Source organism: Mesoplodon mirus (genome assembly GCF_964341445.2).
Source record: "Mesoplodon mirus genome assembly, contig: HAP1_SCAFFOLD_1008, whole genome shotgun sequence".
Classification (NCBI taxonomy): Eukaryota; Metazoa; Chordata; class Mammalia; order Artiodactyla; family Ziphiidae; genus Mesoplodon; species Mesoplodon mirus.
This window is the reverse complement of record NW_028295042.1, coordinates 135,752-160,002: the sequence shown is the minus strand read 5'-3', so window position 1 is coordinate 160,002 and position 24,251 is coordinate 135,752. Positions and strand designations below refer to the sequence as shown.

General features: G+C 46.3%; 1 protein-coding gene across 1 annotated transcript; it reads left to right on the top strand.

Moving 5' to 3' along the window:
• Window positions 1-23,150, top strand: LOC309797811 (interferon regulatory factor 6-like). Its single transcript, XM_082646217.1, has 7 exons — window positions 1-164; window positions 8,368-8,573; window positions 9,605-9,733; window positions 11,760-11,918; window positions 17,780-17,811; window positions 20,450-20,554; window positions 23,038-23,150. The coding sequence occupies exons 2-6, from the start codon at window positions 8,480-8,482 to the stop codon at window positions 20,486-20,488; spliced, it is 453 nt and encodes a 150-aa protein (XP_082502343.1). The 5' UTR covers window positions 1-164; window positions 8,368-8,479; the 3' UTR covers window positions 20,489-20,554; window positions 23,038-23,150.
• The last annotated feature ends 1,101 nt before the right edge of the window (window positions 23,151-24,251 follow it).

Below are 24,251 nucleotides of genomic sequence, written 5' to 3'. Positions count from 1 at the left end.
GAGCAGTGGCGACGGGTGATCCTAACTGGGGACTTGGTTCGGAGGGACGTTCGCTTCTGGCGGCCGGATTGAAGAAAGGTGGGGACGCCAACGTCTGGAGCCTCGCTTGAGGGAGGGAGGACACGCCCGCCGGTGAAGAAGCGTCCCCTCCAGCGTTTGTGGGGGTGAGGAACGCTTGCTTAAGGACATCTGTTTGTTTGGGGATAGCCTGTAGGGCTGGGTGCCCATCGCTCTGCTTCAGGTAGCTTTCGGGCCGTCCTAGCCCGGGGGCGCTGGGCCCTTACCGACCCCCTACTTCTGTCGACTCCCTTTCCCTCCCGCCCAACTGGAGTGTGACGCTCTCGGGCCCCTACCCACCAGCCGTCGGGGAGCGCTAAGGCTCCTCCACCACGCTGGTCCTCCCAGCCCACGGCTCCGCAGGCCCCTGGATCCCGAAGAGGGGATTTCCCAGGCCGGCCGGCGCTTGATCTTGGTGGGTGTTTTGGGAAATTGCGCGTCGGGCCGGCCAGTAACTTTATCGTTTGTTTCCTCTCCTGGGATTTGTTTAGCACAGTCAGGCCCCTGCCCTGGGCCTGAGAGACACCTGTGAATTTCCAAGTAGCGAAGCTACGTGCTGGCGACGGTGGCACCGTGTGTGGTTGCTCTGGGGGTGAGGCCCTCTTCGCCTGAAAGGGCTGGAGGGCTGGTATAGAGAAGTGGGGAAAGTCTTCCAGGCCTGACTGGAAAGCAGGTCCAGGGTGCCACTGTTCACAGGGAGCCTGCTGTGTGGTAAAGGGGTCATCCCTACCCCAGCCCTGCTCTCTTGGTGGATGTCAGAAGTGGAAGCCAGGGAAGGGAGAGGAAGAAGGTGTTTGAGTAGGGGTTGGTGAAAGCTGATGCTGACCCAGGAGAGTAGTTTTCGATGTTTGTCTCCTGGGTGACAGCAGCACCTCTGCCCTGTAGCTCCCTCTCCAGCCGCCAACTTCAATCAAGCAGGGAGGCAGGGTGTGGGCATTATGGCTCGAGGCCCAGAATTTACCCCTGAACAGGACTAAACTAAACGGAGGAAAGACTGGGGAACGTGGAAGATGGCATTTCAGGTCTCTCCAGGAGGAAGGGAAAAAGCAGGACCACTCCGGAGGCCTGTCTGCAAGAAATGAGGGTGTGTGTTTTACTCTGAGCAAAACCACTGACGACTGAATCTTGGCTTTGGGGTGGCCGTGTCCCTGGAAACTAGTCTGGGCAGGGGCTGCAGAGGCGGCAGTACAGGTGTTTGTAGGGGACCTGTTCCCTGGAATGGGGGTGTGAGATTGAGTGGTTTATGCCTTGGGGAGGTTGATAGTGTCCCTGCTCAGTGCCCAGTATGAGGGAAGTGGATGGGTTAAATCTTTGTTCTTTGGCTAGTTGAATACCTGTTGGAGACACAGGCCTTGAATTTGGCTGTGATGGCAGCTAGAGATGCCAGAGCTGAGTTAAAGTAGGCTAAGCTTGTTCTGTGGGCATTGGGATTTGGGTGGTGAGAGTGTTCTGAAAGAGAACTCTGGTTTAGGTGTGTTTAAGGGTGGGTGTCATGCAGTCTCCTCCCTAACCACTTCGTTGGCCCTCCATGCTGCTTGGATCTTTGTTGATGTCTTTCATTTACTTTCTTGGTGTATAGAAGAAGGAAGGGACTTAGAAGGCTGGGTGCAGTGGCAGGATATGGTACAGCACACTCTGACTGAGAAGTGTTGGGTCCAGGCCCCAGATAAAACACTTTGCTGTGCCTCAGTTAACCCAGCTGTAAAATGGGGATGATAACAATGGGGATGATCATTTCATTATGAGGATGAAATCAGACACGTTAAACAAAAGCGCATGAAAAAACTGTTAAGCCTATGTAGGTAGAGGATTGTTGTTACCATGGTTTCATTAGCTGAAGGCCATCATCTTTTATATCTCCCAGTGACCAAGAAATGTCTTCGCTTCTTGTGGTTAAAAAGAATACTACTTGTAGTGTTTTGTTTTTAAGTTGTGAATCGACACACGGCATTGTAGGAAAATGTGAATCGTATATAGAAGTACTTAGGCACGTATAAAATCCACCCACAGTCCTATCACCAGGTAACCACTAAGAACTTCTTGTCGCATCGATGTATTATTTGTTTCCCTTTCAAAAATTCTCTGTGCTTATGTACACAAGTGCGCGTCCTGTTACAAGATGGAGATACTACTATACAGTCAATATTGTATGATGCCTTTTTCCCCCTTAAGTACATATTTAAACATTTTCCCAAATCCAGTAAAAATTCTTCAGATGCCTCGATGTTAATGGCTACTTGATATTGCAACCTATGAATGTCTAATTAGATATTTTTCTCTGTGATTTTGATTGCTTCCAAAGTTTCCCTCTCTGCCTGTTCTTATAGTCTTAGGTGCTGGGTGGCAGGTGGAGGAGATCTCGGTGGACTTTCAGAAGGTGGAGAGGGTTAGCTGTGATGGAGGTGGGGCATAGAGGAGGAAGAGGCTGGGGCAGCATTGCTCCTGTGTACTGCCATCTTGGGAGACTGCTGAGAACACAGGGCTCTAGATCTTAGTCATTGACCTCTAACGGTGGCTGCCTCTCCCTCCCCATCACTCTGTGCAGTTCCTTGCGTTTGCCTGGTTGCCTTAATTTTTTTTGATGTGCTGTGGATCAACTAGGATAAGCCTTTTTCTTCAAAGCCCATGATCTGTCAAGAGGTGGATTTCACGTGTCTGCCAGGCCTCGACACAAGACTGACCAATATTGCAACAGAAATTCTCGAAAGCCCCTCACTAGGTGGACCAGTTTGCTGCCCATTTCCCTGTTCTCTTTGTTCTTCCCTTACCCCATCCCCCTTCCTGCAGGCCAGGACTGAGGAAGAGAAGGCTAGAACTTGCCCTGGGGAGAATATGCATTCCCTCCTCCTTATAAGGTAAATGTTCACCATGGTTTGATAGCTTGACTTTGCAGCCCTACATAGCAACCTACACCAAGGCCAAGAACATGGGGGTGGGGGGCACTTGAATACCGAGTGCTACCTCACCTACCCACTGTGAGCTGCCCCCAGGGGGGAAGGTTTCAGTTGCAGAACTTGGTAATTGGGTCAGAAGGCTCAGGTGAGAGCAGGCCCTGCCTTGCTCTTAAAGTGCCAGTGACCGAGCTGGGTTTGAGTTTTCCCATTTGTTGGGAGCCTGGCTGGGGAGAGAAGTGGCCTTAGGACCCACCCCTTAAGCTAAGTTCCTCCGAGGGGGAGCCTTCGGGGGAGCCTTCAGCTGACTCAGCTGGTTTGGGTTCTGAACCGCGATCCAGGTGGGAATCTTTCTGGGTGGGACGGTGACTTATTTATCTTCCTTTTCTCAGGTCAGTGGATGTTTGAGCAATTCCAATGTGAATTTCTTCAAGAAGTCTGATGAGAACATTGTGTTTAGTAACTAATGTCGCCCTTGTCACACAGTAGCTGACGGACAAATATTTGTTGAGTGAACGTTCTTTTGCAGGCCTTTCTCACCCGAAGTAAAAACAAAGAGAAATGAGAACGCCAAAAAATCTAAACACAACACCCCAGGCAAACACTTCTCCAGTAACTGCTTTTTCCTTTAGGCACCCAATCTGGGCAGGCCTTTGTTTCCCCGCTTTGAGCGCTGGCCGCTGCCACCAATGTTATCTGCTATGCTATGCCCTTTATGAGAATCAATTGCAGACTTTACCCAGGCTGGCTCCAGCAACCAATCAGTTCAATTCAGCCTCTGTGGGGAGGTAAACAGACCCAGGTGAGGAGGCTGTCCCAGCAGTACAGAGCTTGTCTTATGACTGGTTTTAGTACTCTATAGGGTTAGGAACTGTGGTATTTGATCATTCTAGGGCATCTTAGCTTTACCAGACTCAGATACAGGGCAGGGTTCTTACACTTTGTCTCCAGTGCTCCCAAGCCTTCTCCTAGACACTGGATTGTCGTAGGGATAACCAGCTCAGACCCCCACTCCCCGCATTTTTTTTTTTTTGGTGCAGAAACTTTGGGTGGCCCAGAGAAAGGAAAACTGACTTGAGGCCCAGCTCTCAGATCCCTGTGGATACACTGCCTGCTCATCTATGTAAGTGAGGACTTTGGAACCAGGGACCATCCCTCACCTACTTCTCTCTCATCATGATGGTGTCATTTCTTACTAAAATATTCCCATTCACCTTAGTTGTCTAAAAAGAGAGCATGCTTCAAGTTCTTGCCTATATACCTGCTATTTCCATAACTTTTTTCTTCCTTCTCCCGAGATGAGATTGAAAAGAGCAGTTTCTCTTCTCTTCCCTTGGTACTTGCGGAAGGACTGTTTTCCAGCAGGGATGACATCATCTCTTTATTTTTCTGCCTCAGGATTTAAATAGAAGAAATGCGATCTACTTACGTGATAAGTCTGATTTGGCTAGAGCATGAAAAATAAATGGCTTTGGAATAAGAATCAAAAGAACCTTTTAACCCGTTTTCTTTTCTGCCCCACCTGGCACAGTTTATTCCCATATTTAGTTTCTTTGCTGTAATCTAATGGAACTGTAGCTCTATCATATGGGAACAGTGGCTGGGAACTTTTCCCAGGGGCTGGCCTAATTCTCCTCTCCCCATTTCTTCCCCCTCCCCCCAACCCAGATCATGGCTCTCCACCCCCGCTGAGTTCGGCTGAAGCCCTGGTTGGTGGCCCAAGTGGATAGTGGCCTGTACCCTGGGCTCATCTGGCTACATAGGGACTCCAAACGCTTCCAGATTCCCTAGAAACATGCCACCCGGCATAGCCCCCACCAAGAGGAGGAAAATACCATTTTCAAGGTCAAGGTATTCTTTTACCATCTGACTTGAAGTGTTTTCCAGTTCTCTCAGACCTTTCTGGTTTTTTGTTTTCCTGTTTTCAATTTTGGCTTGAAGAAGGTACTAGATCCAAAATGCTGATGCAACAAAAAGAATGTTTATGATGGGGGGTAGGGGCAAACTTAGCAGGCATAGTAATTTCTCTTGTTGGGGCATGTCTGTTATGGTTGAGGCCATTTATTCTTTCCCATTGGTCAAAGCTACTCAACTCACATCCCAAGGGATCCCAGGTGTGATTGGCTAAACTCCTATAAGTGTGTGTATGCTGTGTATGTTGTTCTAGAACTCCCAAGGGTCAGCCAGCAATCAACCCTTCATTCGCTCAGGGCTCTTGCTCTGGCCCGGGAATGGCTGTCCAGATCAGGGCAGAACTCCTGAGTGTTCGCAGGCTCCTAACAGCCTGTAGAATGGGTGTCGAGGGCCCTTTGCAAGTTTTTCTTTTGATGTTAAAACATTTTGCCCCATCCATAACCTCCGCTTAAAAATGAAAGGTGATTTAATTACAGGTTTTTATTCTACAAATATGTTTTCCTAACTGAAGAGTAGCTCTGATGTGAGAGTTATTTTGCTTCACTGAAAATAAGATTGAATCACGTGGCATTTCATAAAATGTCAGTGAAACCCAAGTCTAAGACAGAAGTAGGTGGGAAGCTCGTTGTGGGAAGGGGTATTATGTGGTTTGTAACTCCGGAGCCCATGCCTCTGCTCCAGACCAACTTCTCTGTGCTGGTCAGTCTTCCATCTCATGAGTAGCTTTAGTTCCTGCACTCCCAAGACACAGAGAAATGAGTTTGCCCATTTCTTCCCTGACTATAAGTTGGAAGTCAGAAGTGAAATCCAGTCCCTGCCCTGAGCCTCTCAAGATTGATGCTCCAGGTTCTTGCTGAGACTGGGCCAGGAAAGGTGGGCTCATACCTCAAAGGAGAGCCAACTTAGAGTTGTTTCCCACCCAACTCAGTTATATTGGGTGTAGAGATGAGAGGTAGAAGAAAAATTGGCCTGTGAATATTAGAAAGTAAATGAATGCTTTTAATGTAAAAATTAAATAATGATATGAAAGTGGTAAGGAAAACATCTGTAAATCAGCACCAATGACTGGAGCTGGCATCAGAGGGGGATGGGCCTGCCCTGGCCCAGCTGGCCTCTCGCTGTGGCCTTGGTCTGAAACTGGACTTGCTGTTGAAGTGCCTGGTGGTGGCTGGCCATGTGGGAGGAGACTGGTTCCTGAAAGCTCCACTCGTGAGAATGTTCTGTATGCTTAGGGCTTGAGGAAAAATTGGCTGTGGGAAGCTGCTTTGTCCTATTTATATCTGTGTATCTGTTTGCAGAATGCTAAGGGAGGGCCTGGGTGTCAGGAGAAGAGTGAGGGTGCTTTCACAGATCCCAAGCTCTGACAGGCCTTTGGCAGGATATGGGGTGTGGGCAGTTCTGACTAGCATTAAGTGGGTGCCTGCTGCATACCCTAGGTCCATTATCTCATTTGCTTCTCGAGAACACTGTAAGGGGGACGGCACCCTCATGTTACAGATGCAGAAGCTGAGTCTCAGAGGGGCTAAGTAACTTGCCCAAGTCACATAGCCAATAAGCGGTGGGGTTAGGGTTTGAACCCAGGCCTATCAGCTCCCCCATTATCAGACGGCCCCTTCTGACCAGGAGCTGGAAGACCTGGCTTCAGATCCTACTACCATCCCTTGCATGTGTGGTCTTGAACAAGTCACATAATCTCTTTGGGCTTTAGCTTCCCCTTCAGTAAAATGGGGCTAAAACCAGTCTTGCCTGCCTCACAGGATTGTTGTGAGAATTGAGTGAAATCAGTGTGTGGGAAGGGACTCGTAAATTGCCATGAAAATGCAGAGACTGTGTCCATTTTAGGAAGAGAAATAGGGACCTGCCCAGTGACCAGAATCTCAGAGGCAAGACTCAGAATGGGTTTGAATAAGGGATGTTTATAAAGCACAACGATTGTCATGTGGTGGGTACCACCCTCTGCTGCATCAGCCTCAGGTTCTCTGCATCATCTGAGTGGGCCCTGGGGAATGGCTGTGTTGTGAGCAGGATGTTAGTCTGGCTGCTCTCTGTGGAGGGGCAGGGATTCAGGGAGCCACAGAAATTTTGCAGACCTGTGCCAAAGTCAGCACAGCCCAAGCCAGCTGGATGGGGCCAGAGCGGGAGTGGGCACGGAGGATCAAGCAAAGAGAGAGGAAAACGTGAGGAGGCAGCAGCCAGGTACTGCCAGGGGCAACTGGAGACGTGCCTCTCCGACACTAGGGACTGATGAGGTTGAAATCCCCTACAGGGGGTTGGATGGAATGGAGCCTGCTGAGTGCCCAAGGGCAGCAGCTTTGTCAAACTGCTTCATTCCATACTGCACATCAAGTGGAGGAGCCCCCAGGTCTGAGAAGATGGTAAGAAGAAATGAGTGCATTGGAGGAGAAGGATTTAGCTCGGCTGTTGAGAGAAGCTTCCTCATGATTGTGAGGCTCTGCAGGGATTGACTGAGGGAGACCAGAGAGCTCAAAGGATGGGGCCGGAAAAGTTCCATTTCGGCTTGAGGAAGTAGTCTAGTTCAGGAGCAGAGGCGGGGAGTTGGGACTGGACAAGCGATGTGCCCTGTCCACTTGAACAAGCTGCCGTGTGCTTCCTGACCTTGAGTCCTCTGCAAAAGACATCCCCCTTTTCTGCACCAGCACATACGTCACAGCCCTGAAGAAAGTGTAGACATCTGAGATACGTTAACAGTGGGGGAGGGCTGATATCCCGTGAACAGACACACAAATGCCCGTTAGACCTGGAAATTGAAAACCAGAGAGGCGGGGCCACACTGGTTTTGGCCCAGGCCACCAGCCACTGGTGTTCCTAGCAAAATGTTCTCAATGTGGGAGTTTGAGGAAGCAGGGAAAGGCAGGTGGTGTGAGTTTTTTAGGACTTGGGGCCCTCAGCCTCGCACTGAGGCAAGCTGAACCCCCAGAGCGTTCTTCCTGCCCACCTATGGGCTGCTACTCCTAAAGGTACTTGGTTTCAACAGTTATTTGTGCATCAGATTAAAGACTGAAGGGAGAGGGAGCAGCAAGCCTAAATTCTTCATATCATACGCCACCTCCCTTTCTCTTCTCATTATATAAGCAATTCATGTGAAAAACAAATAAGGCAAACAAAACAAAACAAAATTACCTGAAATCTTGCTATCCAAAAGTTACCATTAGTATTTTGGTGTACACTTGTTCCAGATTTTTCTTTATTTTCAACCCTTCATTAAGGCCATTGTAGTCTTGACAGATGATGTTGGCACAAGCACTTGAGATGAGGCTCCTCTTTTTAAAATATTGTACTTGCATTTGGCTTAATTTCTCTCAGGCCCTGCCTTGCCTGGTCCTCAGCGTGGTGTTTTCTGCTGCAGTCTCTGTAAATTGGAGTTGGGGTGATGGGGCGGTCAGGCAGGGCTGTGTGTATCTGTGTCTGTATGAGGGAGGGCGGGCACACTTTCCAGTGTTTCTGGGCAACAAGCAGGCACTCACTGCAGTTTCCTATCCCTCAGGCCTGGGCTGTGGAGATGGGGGAAGTACCAGGAAGGGGTGGACAACCCCGACCCAGCTAAATGGAAGGCCCACCTCTGCTGTGCGCTCAACAAGAGCAGGGAATTCAACCTGATGTACGACGGCACCAAGGAGGTGCCCATGAACCCAGTGAAGATATATCAAGTGTGTGACATCCCCCAGCCCCAGGGCTCTATCATTAACCCAGGTGAGGCCCCAGCTGCTGGGGAGAAGGTGGACAGTGTGCCAGGTTCCGGGCTGGACCCTTAAAGCGATAGTCGACTTGGAAGTTGCCTCGCTTACAAAGTTGAAGACTGGTAAATAAAGCAAGAAATCCTGTCCCTAGAAAGAACCCAGAGAACAAAAGATATAAACTCAGCACACTCTTCCTGCCCACGCAGTGGAATAGTAAAGCATTAGAAAGAAGAGGGGGTATTGAGTTCTATAAAAAATAACTTCTCTTGGGACTCAACACTGAGAAGAGAGGCCAGGCCAGTTTAGAAGAAGGAGGGATTAAAACTTAGAAGGTCTGAGTTATAAACCTCGGTCTTTCCATCTCACTACTTGTGGGACATTGAATCAAGTCATTCAACCTTTTGAGCCTCAGCTTCTCTCACTATAACATCTGGGTTCTCATCTTTCCTGCGTATTTCAAAGGCTGTTCTAAGAATCAATTGACATGACATTATGAAGGCTATTAAGTTCTCTTTATAAATGATGGGTAAGTGATCATTTAATTTGTATGGTATTTTTCCTAGGAGAATACCACCTGATCCCTATATTTACTCAATGTTTAGCAAGTTCCGACTAAGAGCCAGATAATTTAGACTTGACCTCCAGTGAATCTAGTGAGGCTCTGCCATGAGGGAAGGGTCTGTCTTCACAGTAAGCTTATAAAGGAGAGAAGCTGTGCTCCTTGGGTCCTTAGAAGGGATGCTAATGTGTAGAAAGGGGTTTAGAGTAGGAATTAAAAGATTTCTAGGAGAAGGGAGTAGGGTCTGCAGCTCCTGGATAGGGGAGGGGATGAGAGCTTGCACTGGGGCTCCGTAGGAGGAGCTGGGAGTGGGGTGAACACCCTTGGTTCCCACTCTTTGGCATTGAGGGTGCACACTGAACCCAAGGAACCTCTGTGCTGGCAGTGCCTAGCTTGAACAGTGGGTCAGCTGCAGGGATGACAGTGCAACGTGAGCGCCTCACTTTTGACCTTTGTGTGTGTGTGTGTGTGTGTTTCTCGGGTAGGATCCACTGGATCTGCTCCTTGGGATGAGAAAGATAATGATGTGGATGAAGAAGATGAGGAAGATGAGCTGGACCAGTCACAGCACCACGTTCCCATCCAGGACACCTTCCCGTTCCTGAACATCAATGGTGAGTGGGGTGGGGGGTGGGACAGAGGCATGGAGAGGATGTAAGGGGCTTTGATTTTGCAACCGTTGACACCATATCCACCATTGCACTGGGAGCAGCGACCAGGCCCTGGGGCCAGGCTGCCAGTCTGTTAGCAAGTAGGAGTCATAGGCAAAGGAACCCCGTAGGCATAGTTATCCCAGTGAGGTGGTTTCTAGGCAGAGAGAGCATCTTCTGAATCTTATGTGATAATTCAGAGAAATTAACAAATTAAATTCATTCTCAATCCCGCATACAAATACACAAGCTGTTATAAATTTTGCTGATTTCCTTCAGGCCAAGTGCAGGGATCATTTTCATGAATTGTAGGCAAACTCTTCTGCTATTTCCCTCGGTACAAATTTTCTGTCACTGCCTTAACAGCCTCTGCTAAGGCTGTATCATGGGAAACTTGTGGCTCTACAGCTCTTAATACTAGGCTCTGATAAAATTTCTCTACTAGAGACTTTAATCTTTTTTTTAAATTGACTTTTTGAATTCCGCTTCCCAGGAAAGATGAGTTTAGAGGTTGGAGGGTCACTGTGAGACAGAGCAGGTACTGCATCTCCCATTGCACATTCTGAGGACGCTCAACCACAAGGTGAACTGCTCTTCCACAGCATCTTCACTTGAACTTTCCACTGACATGCTCCTAGTCATATGACTTGCATTCAGTTGAGTAGCTTTTCACTACTTTTCTAAGTTCCATCTGGCTGCTAGGGTCAAATGAGATACTTTTACCACCTAGAAACTTTAGTATATCAAGATGATTCCTGTAGGATTTTGGAGTCCCCTTCCCTAGGTGATGCCCCTTCTTTTGAGAATCAGGAAATGACTCTTATCTGTCTACTTGCCCTCCTTGACTTACCCTGTCATTTATAACCTTGCAACCAAGTGATGAGTAAAGACAATGATCATAGAGCTCTCTCAGGTTAATATTGCCACAGCTACATTCCCACTTGGTGCAATTTTAAGATTTGGACATTTGGAAATGTGAGATCCTTTCCCAAATCTCTGGCTCACTCATTCTGTTATTTTCACCCCTTAAAAGGATGCAACCCATTTCCAGGATCATGATTTCCCTTTTTTTTTTTCATGTTTTTTTAAAGCTAATATTGTGTGTCCTTACATTATGGGCCACCTTGGATCCTTTGTGGAAACATGTGAACGTATGTTAAAAATAAAAAAGTAAAATGGGTACATAGATATAACCAGACTCGTACACAAAGGGTCAAAGAAACCTTAACCTCTGTGATTTCAGAGCTGTTGGGCAGAGGAAGAAGAACTGTTGAAGGATAGATGCTTAAAAGGTGAGGCTAGGAGGAAAAATCTGTAAACTTTGGAGTGAGCCAACTTTGACAATAGCAGGGATATAGGATGTGTTTTTCATTCTCTCTTTTAAAAGCTTTAACTGGATACTTTTGAATAAATAATACTCTTACATGGTTTAAAATTCATAATGGTACAAAAAGGGAATCAGCTGAAAGGTTTTCCTTCTAACCTGTCTGAACAGTTCCTTCCCTGGAAGAGAGACAGATCTTTCCAGGTTCTTGAGTATCCTTCCAGATGTTTCATGCATGTAGAACAGTATGTGTTTGTTTTTAAAGGAATTTCTATACATTAACACTTACTCAAAGCTAATCAACCAATTTAGTTGAGTTCAGTTTACGGAAGACAACCAGTTTCTGTTTAATTGCTGGGTTCAAATTTTGTAACAGGGAATCTCTCATTCATGCCTGTTCTAATTTAACCCCAGGGAGTGCCCACTTGTCTGTTAATCATCAGCAAATGCATGTTTTCAGAATTATGAGTTTATGAGAGAACTAATAAGATTAGGAAGCAGAAGCAGCAGAGCCTTATTTCTTTTGGTGTTTGTTGGGGGAATTACTGATGGGCTGCCACACTGAGTTGTGGTCCAGTGCTGGACCTTTTAGGTTTGAGAGCTTCGGAGCCAGGTGATATGCATGTGTGGTGCTCCTGCCTGCTCACCCACATCCTTCTTTTCTAGGTTCTTCCATAGCAACAGCCAGTGTGGGCAACTGCAGTGTGGGCAACTGCAGCCCCGAAGCAGTGTGGCCCAAAACGGAACCTCTGGAGATGGAAGTACCCCAGGCACCTATACAGCCTTTCTATAGCTCTCCAGAGCTGTGGATCAGCTCTCTCCCAAGTAAGTGAGCCTTGATTTTCTAGCTGGATCTTCAGCTCCTATTACAGTCCATTTCCTGCCCCACCTTCTGCCTCCATTTCTTTGCCATGTATAGAATAGTCCCCCAGGCAGCCTCTGTGTCTGGTTCCTGGCTGGCTGATGAGCCACCAGGAACTAAAGAAACATTAGCCCATACCTACTTGCCCATGGGGATGCTCTGATTGGTGCTGTGCAGCTCTAGGTTACTCACCTGTTAGGTGGGTGGAAGGCCTGGGTTTATCAGTTTGCCCAGGGGACTTGTGGGATGGGGAAGTTAATGACTGTGGATTTGGTCAAGGAGGCTCTTGGGTTTTGAGGGACTTTAGGACCCAGAGAAAATCTCTTTCTGAATTGGGTACAAATTAATCTCAGTGAAGAATCATTGTCATTGCACCTCCCTTTCACACTACACATGGTAGGGGAGGTGCGGGGGGGAGTACTAGCATTTTATCCAAGAAGCTGATAGCTTTGATAAGACCTATAGGGTTCAATGGACACTTGCTGAGTGAAAATTTACTTTGTTGTGAACTGTGTCCTTCTGTGATATATTATTAGAACATATCAACGGTGTGTGCTCATCTGTGTAATTTTCAGAAATATGCCTTGGTATTTCTTATTGTTCCTCTGGTGTCTTTAAACAGTGAGTCAAAAATGATACACAGGGCTTCCCTGGTGGTGCAGTGGTTGGGGGTCCGCCTGCCGAAGCAGGGGACATGGGTTCGTGCCCCGGTCCGGGAGGATCCCACGTGCCGTGGAGCGGCTGGGCCCGTGAGCCGTGGCCACTGGGCCTGCGAGTCCGGAGCCTGTGCTCCGCAGCGGGAGAGGCCACAACAGTGAGAGGCCCGTGTACCACAAAATAAAAAATAAAAAAAAATTTTTTTAAAGTTACATATTTTATTAAGCACACAAAAATAATAATAATAAAGATATTTAGATTGTCAAAAGATTACATATTTTAACTTTTGGCATCATCTCATGGATGGAGAGGTTCCACATGTTTATTGGTCTTTTGAAGTGATAACTTTAAACATTTTTATCCTATAGATATACTTGTGAAATTATACCAGACAAAAACTCACTGAAAGCACTCCTTCGTATTCATACAACTGCAGATCCAACTGAGGATCCATTACCTCCACCACTGACAGGTCACAAGGGCTAAAATAATAGTTACAGCTAACATGTACTGAGTACTATATAAGTGTTAGGTCATATAATCTTTAAATAATCCCCATAGGGTAGGGATTATCATTATAGTCATTTTACAGAGGAAGAAACTGAGATGTAAAGAGGTTAAATAATTTACTAAACTGAAACAGGCAGTAAAGGTGAAGCCAGGCTTCCAACACAGGCAGGCCTACTTTGGAGCACCCTTGCTGCTCTATTGCCCTGGGCTGCCACTCAGGGCAAAACCCTTCAGAGTGAGCAACAGGACGTATCAGATATGATACATAAAGTAATCTTGTTCCAAAGTTGAAAGTTATCCCAGCTCTGAATTTATCATTGTAATCACAGAAAATTATATTATAACTCATAGTTATTTTTATGTCTATTAAATGGTATTAACCAGTGGTTTATCATTATCCTGAACAATGCTAGGGAGGCATGGCTGTCATTCAATAATAAGGAAATTATTAAACAGATCGTAGCACACTCACATTATGAAAGATTGTGACAACACTAAAAAGTAAAAATGTGAAAAAAGGTAAAAACATGAAAACTATTTATAATACAGTATCAAGTGGAAAGAAAACACTTAACTGTAGATTCACAACACAAAATCTATATTTAAAAAGAAAAAGATGTGTGCATACAGGCAAAAACTAGAAGGGAATGTAAAAAATATGAAACTAATTTGTGTTTGGGTGGTAAGATGAGGTCTTTCTTTTTCTATTTAAAAAATTCTTTTAAGGGTATCAGATTACCCCTTTATAGAACTGAAAAAAAAGAAAATGAAAGAAAATCTGAAGGCCTTCTGACCCATTTCTCCACCAAGCTGCTTTCATTATTGGTCTTCAGAGCCCAGGAATGCTCTCTGCAGAGCAGGCTGACAGCCATCTAACATGTCAGCGCTCTGGTGAGATCAGTCTGGGTTCATTTTACTGCATCAACTAAAATATTCTCTGTTATGGATAATAGATTGTGCTGAGTATAAAACAGATCTGAAAGGTTAGGGTAGAAATGTAGATGTAAGATGTATTGAAAAGGCTCTGGAGGACATTACAGTTTGGGAATGTGAAGCCATCTGTGAAATAATTGGTATTGTTTAACTGAAGCTGTGGCCAAAAAATGACAATTTAAACTAGGAAGGAAAATTGTCAGTTTCAGAAAGAGGATAACACTATCAAATAACCTAATCTTACCAGAGAGCAAACGTCTCTGGAATTACAGTGTTGGTGTGTACGGTTACCATGGTTGAGGTTCTTAGAATTCTTGGCTTCAGACAGTTAGTTACTGGCTCTGACGACCCAGGCTTGTGGAAGTGAAGTAGAGTAAGTGAAAGCATGTTTTAAAGAATAGAAGCTTCATATTTTTAATTTCTTCTTAAGTGACTTTTGGTAGCTGAGTAATTTAGGTAAGTATATTGTTTTTAATAAATAAGGTGGCTTTTTAGTGATAAACTAGAAGTTCTCAGAGTCCTGTTATTGGACAACTCACCCTGGGGAGAGGAGGGCAGTGCTTTAATTGAACCCTAAAAAGCAGTAGTTTTTAAAGTTCAGAAAGGGGTATGGCATACCTAGGGGATAACTCATGATGATATTTGATTCGGAGATAAGCCTTATTTTGTATTCTGACAGGCCCAAGGGGACACAATCTGAAACAAAGTCTAAAGGGAGAAACTAAGTTGCTCTGAAGACTAACACCCAGTTTTTCCTTTTAGTCCAAACAGATTGGTGTCTGGGAGGCCCTCCTTTTCTGGCCTACCTTCTTCTTCACTTTTCTATCTGTCCATTCTTACACACACACACACACACACGCACGCACGCACGCACGTATGCACACACCTTCCACCCCAGCCTCAGGCTTAAAGTTGCATCCTGTCTGGGCCCTTCCAGGTCAAAGCCAGTGAGATGGTCCTTCTCAGGAGGCTCAGATGAAAAGTAACCTGTTCCTTGCTCAGTGCTGAGACCCACAAGAATGGATCCACAGTTAGCTGTGCATTGGGGTTAAGCCTTTCAGATTCTTAGCGTCTATACAATAGATGAATCTCATGCCAATACTGATCATCTCTCACAGCGTAACTTGGAGGTTTTAGTACAGTAAAAGGTCCTCTTATCAACAATGATGACATAAAGCAACAAAAAAGAGGACTGAGAATTCTGTCCTGCCATGAATGTGAAGTTGTAACTCCACTGTTAGAGAAGCAAACTTGCAAATGGGCAAGTTCAGAAGATATTTATCTTCTCCTCATGAGTTTAGACTGTATCACCTCTGAGAATGAATATTTGTCCTAGGGATGTTTGTATGGACATCTGATTAAACAGTTAGCAGCTAGACACTTGGAAGACTAAAGAGGAAAGTCTGTAAGTCTGCACTGGGGAAAACTTGAATGGGAACAGACTTAAGTATGCCCACCCTGAGCTGCTCTGCAGGACTTAGAGTTCCAAGCTCCCCTCACCAAACACCCCTGGTACCTTCGGCAAAATGTGGGTTGCCAAGGCCACCAGGCACTATTCTGTTGAATGTCTGTGAACTTATTCTAAAGTGAATAACTTAGACTTCAGGAAGGCATTGCTGAGAAAATACTGGAGGGACAACTTCTTTTGAGCAAGGTTGCCATTTCCCAAAAAATGAATAAGGAGTCATCCAGTAGAGTGGAAAGGGGGAACAAGATTAGAACTAGTAGCACCCATAGGGGGCCCTCCATGGGTTAACTAGGGGTTAACTTCATAGTGCTATTTCTTGGAGTATAGGAAAAGTCATACTAGCATACAGTTTAAAATTTTTTCTTTCATAATTGAGATTCCCGGTCATTACCCCAACCCTACCATAAAATCTGATAATCCTATACCTCCCTGTGTGATGTTGTGAAGGGTAAAGCAACAGGGTTCTAAAGCATAGTGTTTCTTATCCTGTATTCACCCCTTCATGGGAGCTCATAGAGGGCTCAGCATCTATCAAGGCGACCATATCCCAAAGTTCAGGATATGGCCATCAACAAAGGGACCTGGAAATAGTGAGGAGAAGCACAGAATGCCAGCCAGTAAATGCCAGGTGGTCAACTCAACAAGGGCCTGATCTAAATCCTTCTCTTTACTAACACACACTAGAGGAAGGGGACCCTCAGGTAGAGGCAGGCAGATGATTAGACTATCTATCTCTACTTGAGTCTAATTTGGTAAAGCAGAGTTTCTTAAATCCATCTTATCCAGATTTTCAAAACACTAGCATAGTTACACAAATAACTCTAAATTTATTTTAGTTTCCATTGAATTATATTTACTTTCCATGTATCATTTATACATTTTTACAGGTACACTTTTGCTTTTTTACATTGATTTGGCTTGCTAGTAGTTTATTTTACTGCTTTTGTTTTCTATTGGTATTTATACCTCTCTCCACAAACACACACGAGGACCAGTTCCTGAATTTATTTATGAATAAATAAATGAATTCTACTCTAAATTCCAATTTATTCTATTGCTTTCCCCTTTTATCTCCCTTTTATTCTTACCTCCTTTCTTTTTTTAGAAATTTATTTGAAAATAAATAAATGGCTAATTTGTTTTTAAACCCCCTTATTTAAGTAATGAAAATATTTAAGACTACGAATACAAAAATATTTAAGACTATGCCTTGGCCATATCTCATAGATTTTGTTCTTAATATTCTCATTAGCATTGTTTTCAAGTCATTCTTAGTTACAGATTTGGTTTCCTCTATATTTCAAGAGCAAACCAGGAGGATTTTTTTCCCAAGAGGTTGAAATGTTTATTTCTTCCAACTTTTGCTGTTTCTTTCTTTTCTTTGTTTTTTTTTTTTTTTTTTTTTTTTGCGGTACACAGGCCTCTCACTGTTGTGGCCTCTCCTGTTGCAGAGCACAGTCTCTGGACGCTCAGGCTCAGCGGCCATGGCTCACGGGCCCAGCCACTCCGCGGCATGTGGGATCTTCCCAGACCGGGGCACGAACCCGTGTCCCCTGCATTGGCAGGCGGGCTCTCAACCACTGCACCACCAGGGAAGCCCTGCTATTTTTTTCTAATTTTACTGTACTATGGTTAGAAAATCCTGCTGTAATAAAGTTGTTTTAATGTTTGCTTTTTTCTATATTCTTTTGTATGCATGAAATATAATAATTTTTATTGTGGTAAAATATACGACATAAAGTTTAGAATTTTAACCATTTTTAACCGTACAGTTTAGTGGCACTACTTAAGTAATTCACATTGTTATGCAACCATCCACCATTATCCATCTCTGGAACTTTTTCATCATCCCAAATTGTGCTTTTGGTGTCACATTCAAGAAATCATTGCCAAATCCAATGTCCTGAAGATTTTGCCCTAAGTTTTCTTCTAAGAGTTTTATAGTTTTAGCTGTTACATTTAGGTCTTTGATCCGTTTTGAGTTCATTTTTATTTATGTGATAAGGGTCCAACATCATTCTTTTGAGGGTAATACATTTTTAAATAGAAAGCAAAGAAGCAGAAAATATCAGCTCCAGAAGGGGCCCTCCCCATTTACGAATGAAGAAATTGGGATAGTAATAAAATAATAAGCCAAACTCACACAACTGATTGAGGGCAGCAGCAGACTAAAAGTCAAATCCTGTCATTTTCAATGCATTACACTAATGTTTGCTTTTTTTTAATGATGCTTGCTTTATGATCAATACGATGAAGTTTTTGACACTTCATGGGCATTTGAAAATAAGGTACGTTCTCTGTTTTCAGAGTTGTGTGTGTGTGTGTGTGTGTGTGTGTGTGTTTCTCTCTCTGTCCATATAGATAGATAGGTATGACAACCTTATTAATTGTATTATTCTCAGAACATAGTGTTAAAAGCTCAGGCTCTGATGCCAGGCAAACCTGTGTGACCTTGAACTCACACATGTAACCTCTCTAAACCCCAGTTAAAGTAGAGGTGGTATCCCATTGAATGCATAGCCCTAAAAGGGAGTTCAATCTTCATACACATTTCTTTCTGACTTTCAGTGGAACCCAAATAGTTGGCCCACAGGAACTCCTATTACCGTCACCTGTCCTCTCTTATGCTCTAGCGCCCTAAACTCCCAGAACCTTCTCATACTTCTGTGCCCATAACATTCTCTTACTCTGCCATCTTGGGCTCCCCAGCCCCTCTGTCCTCATTCCCATTTCCATGTGCCAAGCTTCAGGCGCAGGACCTTGGGCTATTGTCTCTCATCCTGAGGGAATGTCGTTTCCCTTCAGTCCCAGTGCTTGAGAATCCATCCTCTTCATGTTCCCCTGCCTCCTCCTGCTCTCTTCTCCTCAGAGAATGGAGGCAGTAGTAGGCACCTGAGAAGATCGTGACATACTCCCAACCTCTTAATAATTGTTACCTTATCACAGCTATTGAAAAGTCTCATTACGTGCCTCATATGTGAAGTCTTAGACTTCATGGGAGCCACATAAATCATCCATTCAGACGTTGAATGGACCATTCAGACAAGATGAATTGCACAAAGGTTACAAAGCTACTCAGTCAACTTGTCCCAATCCGGTTCCCTCTCCACCATCTTATACTGAACTTCTTGAAAATTTCCTGACTATCACATTTGTAATAGTTTCTTTTTAATGCACACAGATAAGTTCCTTTTAGTTTTTCCCCACATTTCCTAGTTCAGTGGACTAGGAAATATTTTCATAAGATTCCGCCTGCTATTGCTCCCTGATTTCCCAGCCACCCAACCACCATCTTTTCACCTTCCCCTACCCCCTGTCCCCCGTCCCATTGCTTCAGAAAGGAGGAAATTCAGAGCTGACCTCATTCCAGAATTCTGAAAAAAAAAATACCAGTACTTTAGAAGAGCAAAAAGCCTTTACAACACCAGGATTGGGAAGAAGTAAAGTAAGAAAAGAGAAAATCCTTACACAGATAACTACCTGATACACATGAAAACCTACACTGGAACCTCTCTTCTAGGTCAAAAAGGCCTTTTTTTCCCCTTCATAGAAACTGCAAGGTTTGGCTCTGACCCAGAGACCCATCCTTGTCTAAGCTAGAAAGGGATTTTTGACTTGAAACTGACCGAGAGCTCAGACCAATCAAAGAGCAAGAGAAAGGGTGGCTGGGATGCCCGCTGGTGGGAGGAGCTCCTAAGCCCAGCCCTGAAGGCCTCAAGGGTTCACGCACCCCTCAGATCGCACCAGAGAGCAAGAGAGAGGAACTGGGGTGAGCAAGTATTGTGGTATCCTGTTTCAGCAAGGCTGCTGTACAAAAAGAAAGACAGTACCAAGAAGGGAAATGCTAAGGGGGCCCAGAGCCATGGATTGAGAGCTTGCCCCATTAGAGACCAGAGCCGAGATCTGCCCAGGAGCTGGGATGCTTTCCTGAGCTGCTTGGGTTGGAGCCTGGGACCCAAGGTAACTGAGGAGGAGGCTTTTGTGTCCAGGTTGGGGACCTCCGATTCTGGGGTGGGGCAGAAGAGGCTCTGTCTGTCAGCTTCCCTGGTCTGAAGGGGGAGACACTGGAGTGGATGTTGTAGTTTTGAGTGTTGGGGGTTGGGTACACAGGAAAGTGTCCCGCGTTGGTCTCCAGAGGCACAGCTTCCATCACTCTCTGCTCGATCCATAAGATTAGATTAGCAGTGAGTCAGATGACTAAGGGTTCAGGCTCCCCAGCGATGGGGGGTACATTTTACAGCTCCCTTCACAGCAGGGACCCCATAGCACCAAGCTGCCTGCCCAGCAGCTTGGGTGCAGGCCCTTCTCTCCTAGCTCACTCTGAGAGCTCTCGGCTAGGAAGTCCAGACCGTTCATTCATGCAGGAGGCCATTTATCACACACACAGCAGGGAATTAGGAGCAAAGACCGGGAAAGTCAGCAACAAAGCACTGTCAGGTGAGGGCAGCGCCCAGATCTCCCCCTGTGGCAGTGAGCACAGTCTCCCCCAGCCAATACCACCCTTTCCCAGAGCTCCAGCTGGACCCTGTCATGCCACCAAGGGCTGCCTGGGCAGTGGCCCAGTGACCTTTCTTCGAAGCACATGGGGACCCATTCCATTTTCTTCTACAGCCCATCTTTGTCAGTCAGCCATCAACATGGCTTCTTGTGTTTAAGCAAATCAGAATAACCAAGACCTTCCGGAAAGTTGGGTATGATTCTACCCAGGTGTGCCACACCAAATCCTACCCAGTGTGAGAGTCTGGGGGCCTGAGAACACTCACATCTCTGAGGAGACTTTCCCACTGCAATTCCGAGCTTGCGTAGCAAGGGCTAACGTCTGCCCCCCCAGAAAACAGAGCAGGGCAGCCATGCATTTCAGTGAACTAGCGTAGACACAGCCCACACACTTCTCTCTCCCTAACAGCCCTTTCTTCTTCACAGCAGGAGGCAGGAGGATTCTCCACAATCAAGGGATCTGCCTAGTCTACGAAGCCTGAGGGATTACCTGGAACCAAACAGGGAGGGGACCTAGCACCCCACATTTTAAAGGTGAGAAGCAGGCAGTCCTCTCTTCTTTGCCTTTCTGCCAGACCTGAGATGGCAGTTGTATCCAGACCACAGAGTAGTCCTTTCTCCCTGTAGCCTACACCGAGAAGTCAGATGAACAGAGCAACAGTAAATATGATTTCAACCAGGGACCAGCATCGCCTCCGTGGGGTAGACAGTGCCCCTTCAAAGAGAAAGGGGGCGAGGGAATTGGAGGATGAGGCATTCTCCGTCCTGGAGTGCTAGGTTAGCTCGGGACATTTGTCTTATAGCACTGAGTCTTCGATATCCAAGATCTGTAGGACAGGAGTGATAATAATCATATTATTCTAAAAAGCTAACATTTATTGTGTGCTATGTCCCAGATGCTTGACATGCATTTTCTCTTTAATCCTCATAACCTTAGGAGGTAGGTTCCCACTTTATAAATGAGGAGACAGAGACATAGAGACAGTTAATAGCTTGTTCCAAAGCATGTGGGTAGTAGATGACAGGGCCAGGACAGGAGTCCACACAGTCTGAGTCCAGGGTCGGGGCACCTCGCCTCCCCCATTTACGGCAGAATAACTAGGGCCTATGGCTTAGGACACCACAAGTATAGATTCTGAAAGTGGAGTTTACCTGCACACCCAGTCCTTCATAATTGAATATGAATCGGCCTCTCAGATCCTTTCTTAAGTTTTTAAACGAAGAAAGTGGCAGGTGAGAAGTGAGGGGACCCTATAGAGTAGGAGTGAGGAGAAAAGCCTAAAGAGAGGGGAGAAGCACCCAGGGATGAGACGAGCGGACAAGCATCGACAACTTAACAGTTCTGCTTGGGGTCAGCACTGCCCAAGACCAGAAGATGCCCCTCCAAGCCTGGAGAGTCAGGCATTGGAGAGCGAACAGGGTCTGACTGTGTAAGACTCCCTCTCAGGGTGTGATACGGCCCCACCCATGACCCCCGCCCCCTGCCCCGTAAGGAGTCGTATGACCAGAGAGAGAGAAAGAGAGCAAGAGTCCTGCAGAGAATTCCAGACTGATCCAGGAGGAGCAGGGAACTCCAATGAAAGGGCGGAGAGGCTGCTACATGTTGGGTCTGTTTGACTATAAATAAACCTGAGGGGCCAGAGCCAGCAAATGCCTCCTGGTTGGTGAAGCTGAGAAATCCCTCCACTGACCTCCCTGGGAGCTAGATTCCCAGGATGGTGGGTAGTGAGGCTGTGGGACAGAGAGAGGCGGCAGCTGTAAGGGGAAGTCCCCCTCCCTTCATCAGTCTCTGGGCTGACCCCAGGGACCAGAATTTCCAGTGTTCAGAATCCAGCTTAGCCATGTCCAGCCCCAACTCAGCCAAGCTAGCAGAGGGTTCTAGGAGAATGAATAAATTTGCAGAAGGTAGGTGAGGGAGAGTAGGAAAGAGAGAGAAGGGCACAGAGAAGGCAGTAGGGGTGAGGGTGGGCTTATGTGAGTAGCAGGTAAGGCCATGGAGAGGGGCAGCAAGTGTGGCCTCTACTCCAAGCCTGGTTCCCTGGGGACCTTTGGTTACTGTTTTTGTTTGTTTGCTTTGGTTTCCTTTTTCTTGGCAATAGCCTTATTTAGGTATAATCCACATCATTGCTGGTTTCGATGGCACAATCTGTGTCTGGGCTAAGGAAAGCAGACTTGGCACCATACTTAGCCCTAACAGGGAGGTGATTCTAAAAAAATGGAACCTGCCACTTGAAGAGATACTGAGCTGAAAGCTCTGAAATGAGTTTTGGTCAGTGATGGGCAAGTGGCAAGTACTCAGCCAGTATGGATCTGGGTGGTCCTGTACCTCAGAGTCAGAGCCCAGTCCTGGGCCAGGAGTGGAGTGCCAAGGGACCAAGGTCAGGACTCCATGACTGTAGGCAATAGCGTGGGGTGTCCCTCCCGAACCATGCCCCGGACCAGGCTGGCAAGATAGCTGCTAAAGGCTAAGCAGAGGACAGTGAGTGCTGGCCATAGGACTGGTAGCACCTCAAGGGGTTTGGCTATCCCTCCAGGCCTTGAGAAAAGTTACTCACCTATGTTAGTAACAACTGGGCCAAGAGAGCAGTAAAGATTCTGGCTTTCCTTTTAGATTGGGGATCAGGGAGCCAGTTTAACTGGTTCTTTAGAAGTCCCTGGAAAAGGAACACAGCCCCATCTGCCCTCCAGAAGGCTAGAAGCTTTTAGTGATTTTTATCAATTATTTCTCACGTTCCCCTAACTTAGAGGCAGGGTGAGACGTTTGGTCAAGGAAGAAGTGGCAGCCAGAGGAATCTCGCCACTTTGCAGAAGGGGAGATGCAGGCCAGAGAAGAGCAGAAATTAGTCTAGAGGCTGAATCCAGAAGTCCTGAGTTCCCACATGACATCATCCCCTCTTCAGTTGTCAACCCACACATATGGGACTCTGTGATATTTCTGCCCCCTCGTCCAGGGAGATGGCCATTTTTCGGCCCATCTCCTGACCCCTCCTCTTCGCCTCCCTCGTGGCACTTGGCAGATCCGGGCAGCTATTCCAGGAACTGGAAGCCAAGCACAACAGATGCTCACGAGGTCATCATGATCAACCCAGACCCTAGGCCTGCCTCTGGCTTGGCCTGGTGGGCTGAGAGCTACGAGGCCAAGTGTGAGCGCTGGCAGGAGACCCATGAGAGTCGCCGCTGCCGCCCCAATGTGACCACTTGCCGCCAGGTGGGGAAGGCACTGAGAACCCAGCAGAGGGAACAGTTCCAGAGGGCACGACAACAGCAGTTTTTCAGGCAGAGGAACCTGAAGGTGGAAGAGAAAGGCAAGGCACAGAGCCCGCAGGCCAGGGAGCCAGGCCAGGCGACTGATCTCAAAGAGCCCTTGTCTTTGGCCAACAGGATTTCTTCCCCCAGAGAGCAGGTGGGCCATGTCGAGGGACACACTTCTCTGGAGGGGATGGGGTGCAGCACCAAGGCAGGTGGGTGGGCTCAAGGTCACTAAGAAGTGATTTAAATGAAGTCCCTCCTTCCTCAGTCATCATAAAGTCTCCCTTAGCCACTTACTCAACAGATATTTTTGTTGTTGTGTTTTGGGGGTTTTTTTTGTTTAGCTATTTTTTTGTTTTGCACTTGCCTTTTAGGAGAAAAAAGAATCATTTAAAAACAATTCCATAGCTAATTCCTAGTATTAGTTCAAATTCAGTCTATCTAGACTTATCTTCTACAGCATTCATTCATCCGTCATTCAACAAACATTCAATGAATGCTTACTGTAGGCCAGGTACACAGACCAATCTTCTTAACATCTCCCTCAAATCTCTCTCTCTCTCTCTCTCTCTCTCTCTCTCACACACACACACACACACACACACGCACACACACTTCTCATCTCTATTCTTCTGTAAGGCTGCTGCATCATCCACCTTCTCTCTTTCTCTTGGGCCATCCCAATTCCAATATCGTTCACCTAAGGCCGCATCTGGCCCAGGAAGCCCTAGCTTCCCTAGCTTCTCCAGGCCACCTCTGCTCTCTGTGGTTTTTATGAGGTTATAAATCCTCTAAGATCGTGTAACTTTTAGAGGGCCCATTAGTCTGCCCTGGGAAGGAGTAGTGCTGGCAAAACCCAGGGTATGTTGAAATGAGCTCAGCTGGCAAACCATCTGTGTCTTCCTACCCATGTTGTGAGCATGTGGACAGCAGGGATGGGTCCTCCAGATTCCCTGGGAGTAACTGGTATTGTACTGTCCCC